Below are 12,411 nucleotides of genomic sequence, written 5' to 3' on the forward strand. Positions count from 1 at the left end.
AGGCCTGCCACAGTGGGGCTGTGCAGAGAAGACTGCTCTGAGGTCCAGATCAAAGCCACTCGCCCTTTCCCAGGCCAGCGGGGGGCCTCCACCAGTCTTAGCCAAGTGGGGGCGCCAAGGAGCTTGCAGATGTGCGTGGAGAGTTCTCCACGAATTCTGGAGGAACACGCTTCCAGCAGTGGACGGTCACCTTAGAGACATGGGCATGTCCACACGGAGCGCCCCTGGCAGAGACTCTCTCTTTGACCAAACCTTGAGCTCGGGGCCCCTTGAGCTCTTTTTCAGAGAAGCCTGGACTTTCGGACTCCTGTGTTCCTCGCTGTCCTGTATTCTCTGCAAGAACCTCTCCGAGTCGGCTCAGCCAGGAGCCCCTATCCTCCACAGCCGATGGCCCCGATGTCGCATGGGGTTCCTCATCACCTGCCACCTCCAGGGGATGTCTGGTCACCCTGGCCTGTCTTCTGCAGGAGCCCTGCTGGGGGGCTTTAGCCGGAATCCCCCACCTCCCTTAGTGATTTTCCATTTGCTGACCCCCATCCTGCTCACCAGCTACAAATCCTCCTTTTCTTTGCTCTATTTGACGTTGAACGCAGTCTCTGTCCCCCACTGCGAAACTCCACTGAGGGGCCCCACATCTCTCATGGGCCCCTTGAGTAAGGCTCGCCCCACTGAGCTTGAACACATGTAACCGAATGATTTCCTGTTGCACATCCCTTTCAGGTGGGGGCAGGGAGACCTTTGGACCAATATCCTTCCAGATGCACAGGGAGGGGCCAGCTCCTGGGCAGGCATGTAAGCCCCCACCTGCAGGCAGGGCGCCCTGGGGTGGGGACTGTACTAGGTGGCTGTGGGCAGGGCGGTGGTTGTGGGACGGAGGAGGTGGAGCCTCCTTTTTCTAGGGCAGTGGCACCTGCCTCCGGCCCAGGGGCATTGCCCCGGCACTACCCTGCCAGCGTGTGTGGCTGCGTGAAGCTGGGGCCTGCTACCCGGAGCCTTCAGAGTGATCGCGGACCTTACAAGCCCTATGTCGCTGGACCCCCAGAACACAGAACATGGCAGATGGGGCACAGGCCAACCCCAAAGTGTTCAGGAGGAAGGTGCTGGTTAGGCTCTCCTCTGGGTTGAGGGGCCCACGTCTCAGGGTCTCTTCTTGGAGAACCTCCAGGTACGTGCCTGCTACCCTGGGATGGAATCCTCCTTGGAGAGAGCAGGGTTGGGGTCGGGAACTGGCTTCTAGAGACCATTTCTCTAGAAAGAGGAGCTCTAAGTCTTTGAGTGATGACTGAGATATGTCACTGCATTTTCAGCACCAGAAGGGCCTTAAGGATCATCTAGTCAATCCTCTTGAGGCACTTGAGGCCCAGAGAGGCTAAGGGATCTACCTGAGGTCACACAGCATTTTGGAAGAAGAATGGGACTAGAATCTAGGGAGCCTGGTCTCTTAGCTCTAAACACAAGGCCCAGCCACCAGGTTGGGTCATGTCATGTGACTTCCTGGAGTATCTATGGAAAGGGGGTTGGTTCTGCTCTGTGACAGTGGCCAGAACCCATGAGACAGTGAGCTTCCTGTCCTGGAAGCTGGTGCAGGAAGGGCATTCCTGCTCAGGGTAAGAAGGAAGGAGGCTCCTGGTGCCTCCTGGCTCTGCCATCCTGGGGACTGTTTTCTCGGGAGGTGCAGGTGGCAGGTGGCAGGTGGGAGGTGCTCATCACAGAGCCGGGACAGCAGGAGCTGGGGCCTGAAGGGGCAGCCTTGATGGGGCTTCTGGTGAGGCCCGGAGCTGCAGGAGAGTGGAAGGGACCGACACAGGACTTGGATTTTCTCCTCTCTTAGATCTAGCCTGGGTATGAAGAAATTCTTCACCATGGTCGTCCTGGCCGGCAGCGGTGAGTAGAGGCTCTGGGGAGACTCTCCTTTCTCCTGTGACCGGGGGCTCCCCGGATCTCCATCCACTGGCTGGCCTGGGCCTGTGCTGCCCGGCCCAGGGCCTCCATCCCCAGCTCAGGCCCTGTCGGCCTCCGTTGCCTTGGGGCTGTTTGCCCCTCCAGCCAGCTGTAAACACGCCAGGGCGGGCTGCTGGGCATTTACGAGCCTCCAAGGCGGCAGCGCCCAGGGCTGAGCAAGCATCGTAAAATGGTAGTGTCTGCTGGGCGTCCGGCTGCTCCGGGAAAACCTGGGTGTTTGTGTAGATAGGAGTGTGTGTTTGTGTACATGTGTACATTAGACAAGAGCTAATGGGTTTGTGTGTGCATGCACACACGCCTCTGTGTGTGGGTGGGTGTGTCTCAGCACACAGTGCTCTCTACGAGGAGAGCTCACGTCCATAAAGTGCGGAGGTGGGTGTTAATTGTGGGCGCCTCTAGGTGGGTGAGGTGTGTGTGTAGCAGGGCTGTCTGTGAGCGCACAAGCCGTCGGTGGGGAGGGCCTGGGGGCTCCTTCTCTGGGGCACACCCATCGGGGACAGCTGAGGCTCCTGACACAAGTCTGACCCCGCACACGTCCAGGTGTTCCGGCGGCAGGTGCCTCAGGGCGATGGGAGGTGGACTGAACCCGTCGCTGCCCCCCCCCCCCCCCCACGGATCGCCTGCAGCCTGGTTTGTGCAGGGTGGGAAAGAGATGCCAGAAACAAAATTAAGCCAAAGGTGGCCAGATGTGAGAAACGGTTGGCGCAACTGGCCGCGCAAGTGACTGTTGCTTAGAAAACAAGCATTTGAGTTCGGCCCCCGCCGCTGGCCTGGCCGGGAACAGCCCAGACTCCGTTTCTCCCGCCTGGAGGCCGAGTGTGGACGTGGCCCTGGCTTCGTGGGTGCAGCATGGGTGGCTGCATGTGTGAGTGTGCGCAGGTGCGCTCCCAAGTGTGGGAAGGGTATGTGTGAGTGTGGGCGTGAGGTGAGCGAGCGTGCGAGGTGTTCATGGGCGAGTGTGTGCACGGCTGTGTAAAGGACAGTGTGCATCTGTGGGGGGGTGCCTGTGAGCGTATCACAGGTGCGTGCCTGTGAACATAGGCGGTGTGTAGAGGGAACTGTGAGTGTGTGTCTTGCATGAGCGTGTGGCGTGTGAGGGGGTGAACGTGTGTTTGTGGGGGTGGGGTACGCACCGGAGTGTGGTGTGCGGAGGAGAGTCTGAGGGGTGTGTGTCTGTGTGAGTGTAACAGTGTGTGTCCCCGCGTGTGTGAGGTGTGGAGGGCCTGCGTGGTCATGTCCACGCTGTATGGAGCTGTGGTCAGAGGGCCCTGGGGGTAGAAGCTGCCCCCCACCACCCCGGGGGATCACCTGCACAGCCAGGGGGTGGCGGGCGCTGGGGGGCAGGGAGGCCAGGGAGCCAGGAGGCCAGGACCTCAGGCAGGGACAGCCACCTGGTCCCTAGATTTGCCAAGTGAAGTCAAAGAGCTTGTGCAACCTGCCCACGGTGCCGCGGAGCTCACGGGGGAGGAACCCGTGTGCAAACCCAGGGCTGTCTGGGTTTGACTCCCAAGGCCCGATTCCAGATCTGACTCCCGAGCCGCTTGGCACCCACGTCCTCCTCCCGCCGCAGGACGCCAGCTCCACGGGAGGCAGGGCTGGGGGACCGAATGGCCCCTCCTGCTCCCTCACCAGCAGCCCTCGCATCCCTGTGTGGCTCAGGGGTGGGCTCAGGCCCCTGGATGCGGGGTCCCGCCTCTCCCTGCCCCAGACCCGCTGAGCCACGTACCTCCCTCTACACCCTCCTCTCAAGGTCGATTGTCCCACCTCCTTCCCCGTTTCCTCTCTCATTTGCTCCTTATTTTCTGTAATGACGAAAATCAGGAAGCCCATAGGCAGAGACTTGGGTAGAGCACGACTCCCCAAACCCATGAAATGGGGCGAGCACGGCTCTCCTGCCTGCATGTGTGTGGGGGGGCAGGGGGGGTTAACCCAGGTAAGGACTCAAGCGCCAGGTTCAGGGCTGACTCAGCGGGGAGGAGATGGGGAGTCAGCACAGCCCCAAGGGCCCAGGAGGCAGGGAGCAGGGCAGGGGAGACTCCGCCGCTGGGGAGGGGGCCGGCCTTGTAGGTGCAGGGGAGCTGCTGAGTTTGCTGGTGTGGGAAGGGGGCATCTCACTATTGCTTCCTGTGAGACAGGACAGAGGGAAAACGGGTGTGTGTGTGAGAGAGAGAGAGTGTGCACGCGTGTGCCTGTGCACAAGTGAGTGTCTATCTGTCTTGGCTGAATGACCAGAGCACTGAATTGGCTCTGGATTCATCGTGATTTGCACCAGCCCCTGCCGAGTCCCTGCGCGGGGCAGAGGAGCCAGACTAAGCCCAAGGCCCAGAATCAAACCCCTGTGTTGGGAAGAGCGCGTGGCATTTGTGAAGCCTCTTACAGTGGACGGGGCACTTGGGATCTCACTGCCTGGCTCCAAATTCTATCCCTACCACTTTTTGATAATGTTCTCAGGCAAGCTATTCCGTGCTCTGGGCCTCAGTCTCCTCATCTATAAAGTGGGGATAATGATAGCACTCAGTGAGTTAAGGCGTGAGGAGGGGATTAGGACGGTGCCTGGCACCCGAGCCCTCAGCAAATAGTCAACAATTATTACTTTCTAAGGGCCCTAGTGCCACGTGGCATTTAAAAAAAGATTTCTTTTTATTTTTTAAAGATTATTTATTTATTTATTCATGAGAGACAGAGAGAGAGGCAGAGATGCAGGCAGAGGGAGAAGCAGACTTCATGCAGGAAGCCCGATGTGGGACTCGATCCCAGGACTCCAGGATCACACCATGAGCCAAAGGCAGATGCTCAACTGCTGAGCCACCCAGGCATCCTTTTAAAAAGATTTTATTTATTTATTTATTTGAGAGCGAGAGAGAGAGAGAGAGAGCACGAGCAGGGGGAGGGGCAGAGGGAGAAGCAGACTCCCCACTGAGCAGGGAGCCCAATGCGGGGCAGGATCCCAGGACCCTGGGACCGTGGCCTGAGCCACAGGCAGACGCTTAACCGACTGGGCCACCCAGTGCCCCTTGTGACAGCTTTTTATACATTGCCCCATCCTCCCCCTCTGCTGCCCCTTGCCCTGGCCCTGGGGTGCGGGGAGGACAGTCAGACAGGAGGGGCCACCCAGCAGGCCGGGCGCTCACAGCACCCCCTGGTTCTCTTGCAGTCCTGCCCGTGGCCCGCAGCAGCCTGCTCAACCTGAAGTACATGGTGGAGGCCATCACGGGGAGGAGCGCCATCCTGTCCTTCGTGGGCTACGGCTGCTACTGTGGGCTGGGAGGGTACGGGCTGCCCATGGACGAGGTGGACTGGTAGGTTCCGGAGTGGCTGTGATGCTGTGGGGACCGGGAGGGGCAGAGGGGCACAGAGATCTCTGTCTCTGGGAGATGGGACAGGGCCCTTTCACCAAAGGACAAGGCTCGTTCAATGAGTTAGTGACCCGGAGCCTGACCTTGACCTGTGTCCTCCTCCAGTGTCTTGGATGCTCTCTGCCGTCCTTCTCCTTGGAGGAGAAGGATGGGCTTGGAGGTATTTGAACTCCCATGCTCAGCAGGAAGGAAGCATTGACCTGCCCCCAAAACACATGGGAGCCAAGACGCACAGCTCATGCTCAGCCAAAGCAAGGGCTGTGACCTCCGTCACCCCATCACCCTGGAGGCTCTGATGGAGGGCTGTGCCTCCTCCCTCAGACTGCAGACAGAAGCCATGGCTTACTTTCTGCTCCTATCTCCCCAGAAGCAGCCAGCACCAAGTCTGGCACCGTTGGCGGAGGGAGGGAGGGGGCTTGATAAATGTGTGTTGACTAATCGCCTTCCTCCACCAGAGGGGATGGGGGTGGCCACACTACATTTGCTTCCTGTCCTTCGCCCCCCAATCCCACTCAGCCCTGCAGACCTCTGCCTCTCCCTGGCCTCACCCACACCCAGGCATGGCCTCTTTGACACTGACTTAGCCCTGTCTGTCCTTGCCATCCCGACCACATGGCCAGACAGCCTGGTGCCTCCCGCCTCCCGCAGAGGCAGGCAGGGCTTCCAGAGCGAAAGCTGGGAGCCCAGCTGGAAACCTGGGCACTGGCTGAGTCTGCCTGGCTGTGTGACCTCAGGCAAGTAACTGCCCCTCTCTGGGCCTCAGTCTGAAGGTCTGATCTCTGAGGGGCTGGAAGAGATGGTTGGGGTCTCTGCCGGTGGGAGATGGGTCAAGCTTGGCTACGTGGGCCTGCCATCCTCTACCTACCTCTAGGTGTTGCCATGCCCACGACTGCTGCTACCAGAAGCTCTTTGACCTGGGCTGCCACCCCTATGTGGACCACTATGAGTACACCATCGAGAATAACACTTCGATCGTCTGCAGTGAGTTCTCCCCCTGCCTTGGCCCCCTCCCCACCGAGGAGAAGGGCTTAGATGGCCAGCCCCCACCCCCCTTACCCTCCACCCCGCCCTGGGCTGGGGCTGTGCACCGGGTTGCCAGATGACACGCAAGACGCCCAGTTAAATTTGAATTTCAAATAAACACCGAAAAATATTTTCACACGTACGGTATCCTAAATACGGGCTACTAGGATGGGATGGCATGGGACATACTCGTATTAAAAAATAAATGTTAGTGTAAAATCAGTCCCTCTTAGTATAAAATTAAAGATTAGCAGAAATATATCCCGTGCAATATTTGGGACCTACATACCCTAAAATATTCACCGTTTGTCTGAAATTCAGATTAGCCTGGCCTCTTGTTTTTGTTTGTTAAACTTGGGAACGCTGGCCACGGCCCTCCTCCTGTTGTGCTCTGATGCTCCGAGCCTGAATTGCACCCTGGTTCTCTAGCCCTTGATTCTGAAGCTTTGCAGAGTTTAGGGAGTGGTTCTGATTCAGTGGGTCTGGGTGAGGGCCCAGGAATCCGTTTTAACCAGATCCTCTGGTGATGGTGAGACTTTGTGACACGCTGACCTGGGTTCACACCTGGATTCAGCCCGCATGTCCTGCTGGGAAACCCTACGCAGGGTGCTTCCCTTCCCTATCTGGCCTGTGTCTCCATGGGCCCGTGGCAGGGTTTGGATCAGAGCAGACCTGCTCCCTTCCTTTTCTGTTTTTGGGGCCCCACCAGAAAGTGACCTCCTCCTGGGACACTCAGTGTTTCCAGGATTCAAGCTATGGGAACCAGGCCTGGCCGAGTTTCCTCCCTTACCGTGGACTTTCCAGGCCATTCCTCAACTGAAGGATGTGGCATCCAGTTAATGGCCCAATCGCCCCTGTCCTGCCTCCTTTTAGGTAACAGGTGCCTCTAGCACGGTCCCATGGACAGCCCTGGGCTCCCTCTGTCTCCTGGTCTTTTCTTTCTTTTCTTAAGATTTTATTCATTCGTTCATGAGAGACACAGAGAGAGAGGCAGAGACACAGGCAGAGGGAGAAGCAGGCTCCATGCGGGGAGCCCGATGCGGGACTCGACCCCAGGACCCCGAGATCATGCCCTGAGCCAAAGGCAGACATTCAACTACTGAGCCACCCAGCTGCCCCTGTTTCCTGGTCTTAACCGGGTTCTGCTCACGATCCCTCACGAAGAGCTCACAAGCAAGCCCAGCAAAAAACAAAAACAAAACAAAAACCCCAAGTCTCCTGTTCTCTGAGAAAGAGTCTGGTGGGGAATTGGGTACATCTGGGGCGCCTTGGGGGCCCAGGGCCCTGAGGTCCTCATATTCTGCTGTTCCAGCGTGGAGTGTAGGGCCTGGCTTGGGAGAGGGGGTATCCCCTCATTAAAGCATTTCAAGGATCCCCAAAGGGCAGCGGACTACCCCAAGCAGTGGTTTTCACGTTGGGCTCGGGGGTTCCTGGGGTCAGGTGATGGGGAGTCCTGAGTGGTCCAGCTGGCCCCTTTAACCCATTTTATAGCTTAGGCGGCTTCTCTTAAGACCGTTTGATATGTTGGCTTCCTGCAAAGAGTTTATTTAAGAGAAAGGATTCTGCTGACGGAAAGCTTGAGAAGTTTGCAAACTAGTGAGCTAGTGAGGGGTTCTCAAAGGGTGTTCCCCGAACCGGCAACATCAGCATGACCTAGGAGCTGCCTAGAAATGCAGATTATCAGGCCCCCACCCAGACCTACCAAATCTGAAGCTGTAGGGCTAGGGCCCAGCGGTCTTTGTTTCAAAAAGCACCCCCCCCCGAGGCCCACCGTGGGTCCTAGTGCACCCCTAAGGTTGAGAGCGGTCAGAGTAGTTGATTTCTGGGGGCTAAGAGTAGTAGCAGCAGCAACAGTGACTAGATCTCAAGCCTTTGCTCATGGGAGGCCCTTCCTCAGTGGCTCCTTACCACTAGCTCCCTCCAGGGTGGGGGGGTCCCATGATTCTGTGATGGAAGAGAGGAGGGTGGGGGGTGCGGGGCTTTCTGACACCCGACCGTCTGCCCCAGCTCTGCCTCGTGTTTACTGGGTGACTTAGGTAAACCCGTGCCCCTTTCTGGGCCAGTTTCCCCAGCTATAAAATGGCACACTGGACTTCAGGGGTTCTCTGATTTAAGCACCCTCCAGAGCCACCAGGAGGGCTGTTGACACAGACCACGGGGCCTGGCCCAGAGCTTCTGAGCCCTCGGGCCTGGGGTGGCCTGCCGGTGGCGCTGGTGCTGCCCACCATGCCACCCCTTTCTGGGACCCACTAGAACCTCTGCTCCCCACAGGCGAGCTCAACGAGACGGAGTGTGACAAGCAGACCTGCGAGTGCGACAAGAACGTGGTTCTGTGCCTCCAGAACCAGAAGTACAATGAGAAGCATCGCAACTACCTCAACATCTACTGTCAGGGCCCCACGCCCAACTGCAGCATCTATGAGCCGCCCCTGGAGGAGGCGGCCTATGGACACCTCTCCCCAACTCCCCCTGCACCTCCCTAGTGCCCTCTGGGGGCTGACAGAGAAGAGGGGTGGAGGTTCTGGCTCTGGGGACCAGACAGATGGAGCAAGGGGAGGTGGGGAAGACTGGGAGCCCCGGGGGCTGCCTGGCTGCTTCCTCCCTGGAGCCCTCCGGCAAGACGGGCCCCAGAGGACTCTGGAAGGCCTGGGCCCTGGCTGTGCCCCCCAGGGTCCTCCGGCCTGACACTGGGCATGGCTGGGTCCTGCTGCGGGTCCTAGACTTGGCAGGGAACATGTGGCCTGTTGGGGCCTCTCCTGAGTGTGGAAGGCAAGGCCGTTGCCATGGGCCCCAGCCTGACTTCCTCGGCCTCACCCTGAAGGTTGGACCCCGGAGGCTTAGAGACCAAGATCTGGAGCTGCCAGTGCAGCCAGAGCTCGTTGTGTCCTCAGATGGGTTCCCAGACAGACGGGGTGCCGGTCCCAAGGCCTGGGCCCTGGGGCCCTCTTGGTTGCCCCTAGGAGATGACTCAGGCTGATCCTTGCTTTGAGGGCCTAGTGGCGATCTAGAACCCCATTAAGTGTGGGGGGCCCTGAGTCCAGGCCCAGACCTCACAAGATGGCCACAGAGCTTAGTGTCTCAGCCCCCAAGTCTGGCTTCAGAGCAGCCTCCAGGGCTCTGACAACACTCGCCAGTCTTCCCCTGCCTCCTCGCTGAGCTGGCCCTACAATACTGCTCTGCTCTGAGGAGCACCCAACTCCAGCCTCCTGGGACCCCGACAGACATGGAGGGGACAGGGCCCTCCCCCGCCCCCTGCCTCCTCTCCTGCAGCAGCCAGGCCAGTGGGTGGAAGGACCCTAGGCCCCTCTCTCCCTGCCAGGGAGAGGCGAGGCTGCACCCCCAGGTCCGACCCATCTCCATGAAGGGGGAAACAAAGTCAGGAGGGACCAGGTATGGGGAGGAGGCAGTGGGGAAGATTGGGGAAGGCAGGGGGAGGGAGAAGTCTGAAGAGGGAAGGGTGAGGAGAAGGGGGCAGAGAGGTGAGACGTCCAGAGCAGAGTGGCAGGAGAAGTGGGATGAAGGAGCCTGGGCTGAAGGGCCCCCACTGAGGCCTTGGGATTGCGGGCAGAGGCGGAGGAGGGTCAGCCTCATGGGACCAGGTTTCCTGACCCTGCGCCAGCATTGCTGTTTCTCCAGGTGCACCCTCCCCTGTCCTGCTTGCCTCGCCTCGCCTCTTGACCTCGAGTTCAGCGGCCTCCCAGTAGCCCGAGTAGCCCGCACGCCCTGCCTACCCCCGAGGACCCAGTGACAGCACCGTGACCCACCCGGACACCGAGAGCAGCCGTCAGGAAGCTCCACCCGCCCTGCCAGTACCAGTACCCTGTAGACCACTGCCATTAGGATGGTCAAGAAAGGCAGAGGCAAGGGAGGCATGGGGCTGGGGAGAGAAGATCTACCCCAAACATAGCAGGACTGACAGGAGCCTTGCGGAGCTGCAGCTTCTAGAACACCAGGCTTGGGGACCGAGGATGAAACTGTTGGTTGGAGTCTGCGGTCACTGCGTGAGAGAAGGCCTTGCCACCACTCGCCTTCTGCTGACTGTCGTGGGGTGGCGGCTGTGGTCCCCTGTGAGCCTCATCACTGACATCTTCTTGTTCACAAACTACCCTCTCCTGGCCATCTTGGGTGGACCTGTTATCTCTGAGCCAAGTCAGGGGTGGAGCCAGGATGGGGCACCCAGAATCCCCCCTGGAGGTGGGGTCAGCAGAGGCCTCTGCCCTCACCCAAGGAGCCCAGGTGTCTGGCTGTGCCCCTTCACCTTGCACATACCTCCACTCCAGAGAGTCTGGGTCTGTGTGCTGGGATGAGATTCTGCTGCCAAGGAGTCTTGCCTGCCCCCCCACCCCCCTTCTTGCCCCAGCCTGTCTGGGATGCTGCACCCCAGAGACTCTCCACAGGATTCAGCTCCCCATCCTCAATCTAATAAAGGCCTCCTGCCTCAGCTCCCCACTGCTATCCTCCTTGGCATGGTAGCCACTGGTTGGGCATCACGAGAGGGCTCAGAGACTCCCTCCAGCGTCTGCAGCTCTGGGGGAAGCAGGTTCCCTGGCACCAGCAGCTGGCATGGCCTGTCCCCTCCTGCTCCCCGCCTGGGTGAAGTGGCCCTGCTCCAGCAGAGAGACAAGTGTCGGGAAGGCTGGAAAGTGGTGTGTTCCAAGGGTTGTTCAGTGATAACTTTTGGGCTGGGTGCTTGTCAGGCATTAGTCTGCACCCCATCCTTTACTGTTTAACAGTTGGGGCCCAGAGAGGCAAAGTAACTTGTCCAAAGTCATGCAGGTTGTAAGTGATGAGGCTGAGGCTGACTCCTCAGCATCTGACTTTTTTAAAGATTTAATTAATTAATTAGTGTGTGTGTGTGTGTGTGTGTGTGTGTGGTAGAGAGAGGGAAAGAGAAATAGAGAGGGGGGTGAGGGGCAGGAGGAAGAGGAAAGAGAGAATCTCAAGCAGACACCCCCTGAATGCAGAGCCTGACTCCGGCCTCGATCCCATAACCTTGAGATCAGCACCTGAGCCAAAATCAAGAGTCAGACACTTAACCAACTGAGTCACCCAGGCTCCCCCATCTGACCTCTAACTACCCTTCCTTGCGCCTTCTTGATAATGACCGGGGCAGCTGGGGCCAGGACCAGCGACCAGAAATCCAGCAAAGCAAAAAGTCCTGGTCCTCACCGTGGCCCCTTCTCTGACTTAGGTCCATTCCCTGTTGTGGGCATCAGTTTCCTCACATGCAGAGGGACCAGAGAAGCTGTTTCAGGTGCATCCCGAGGCCATGTGTTTTCCTGGGCACACCTGGGATGATCTCTGGGGCTCTGCTCCCCCCACCTCAATGTTTAATTGAGCAGCTCTGCTTTTCCTGTCGTGTATACTGAGCATTCACACGAACTGCTGTAAGAAGAAGACATTCTTTGGTACCTTTTTTGAAAGCTTGGAAACCCCTGGACGAGATCATCCATTGGTTCATTCATTCAGTGGATCTGTACCGAGGGTCTTCTGTGGACCAGAGGGTGGGGTGGGGAGGTACCTCTAATCAGACACAGACTCTACCTGCAGGAAGCCCATAGGCTGGGAGGGGAAGGCAGGCGTGTGGTAACCTTGCCATATGGTGCCAAGCAGCATCGTGGGGAGCATGGAGATTGAAGCCCCAAGGATGTCGGTGGCAGTCCTGGAGGGGAGCCCCTGATAAGGGGTGGAGCTAGGATGGCCTGTTTGAGGTCCTTGGTGGTGGAGAGGAGGGGTGAGGGGGTCACATTTTTTGAGGAGGAGGCCCCTTGCTTCTGTAGTCTGGGGGCAGTTCTCTCCTTCCCTAGGACTCCTTCCAACGTCTTTTATCCTAAGGCTTGAGGAGGGGATTGCACTTGCTTTGCACGGGCTGCACTGTCTGGGGCTTCCATTGACAAAGACTCTGTCCTTGACCCAACTTTTAGTTAGGCTCCTTTTTTTTTTTTTTTTTAGTTAGGCTCCTTTGAGACCTTTCTTAACCCAGCCTTGACCTCAGGGTTTCTGTATCCACCATAGCACTGCCCCATTTTAGCATGAATCCCCTCCTGCTCCCCAATATCTGATCAAATTC

The 12,411-nt window shown here is 58.3% G+C and overlaps 1 protein-coding gene across 2 annotated transcripts; it reads left to right on the plus strand.

Annotated features, from left to right (window-relative positions):
• The first annotated feature begins 817 nt into the window (after positions 1-817).
• Positions 818-10,782, plus strand: PLA2G2F (phospholipase A2 group IIF). Of its 2 annotated transcripts, none has more exons than XM_055332447.1 (5): positions 818-1,165; positions 1,832-1,884; positions 5,117-5,261; positions 6,190-6,299; positions 8,613-10,782. In XM_055332447.1, the coding sequence occupies exons 1-5, from the start codon at positions 1,053-1,055 to the stop codon at positions 8,822-8,824; spliced, it is 633 nt and encodes a 210-aa protein (XP_055188422.1). In that variant the 5' UTR covers positions 818-1,052; the 3' UTR covers positions 8,825-10,782. The 2 variants fall into 2 exon arrangements, with proteins under 2 accessions (XP_055188422.1, XP_055188421.1); XM_055332446.1 differs by lacking the exon at positions 818-1,165 and adding an exon at positions 1,522-1,607.
• The last annotated feature ends 1,629 nt before the right edge of the window (positions 10,783-12,411 follow it).

Source organism: Nyctereutes procyonoides, unplaced genomic scaffold, assembly GCF_905146905.1.
Source record: "Nyctereutes procyonoides isolate TBG_1078 unplaced genomic scaffold, NYPRO_anot_genome, whole genome shotgun sequence".
Taxonomy (NCBI): Eukaryota; Metazoa; Chordata; class Mammalia; order Carnivora; family Canidae; genus Nyctereutes; species Nyctereutes procyonoides.

Excerpts from the sequence above, each read along its gene's own strand:
- PLA2G2F (XM_055332447.1), top strand. The coding sequence starts at position 1,053 with ATGGCAGATGGGGCACAGGCCAACCCCAAAGTGTTCAGGAGGAAGGTG. Across the intron at positions 1,166-1,831 it reads TCTTCTTGGAGAACCTCCAG|ATCTAGCCTGGGTATGAAGA; the intron begins GTACGTGCCTGC and ends CTCCTCTCTTAG. Across the intron at positions 5,262-6,189 it reads CCCATGGACGAGGTGGACTG|GTGTTGCCATGCCCACGACT; the intron begins GTAGGTTCCGGA and ends ACCTACCTCTAG.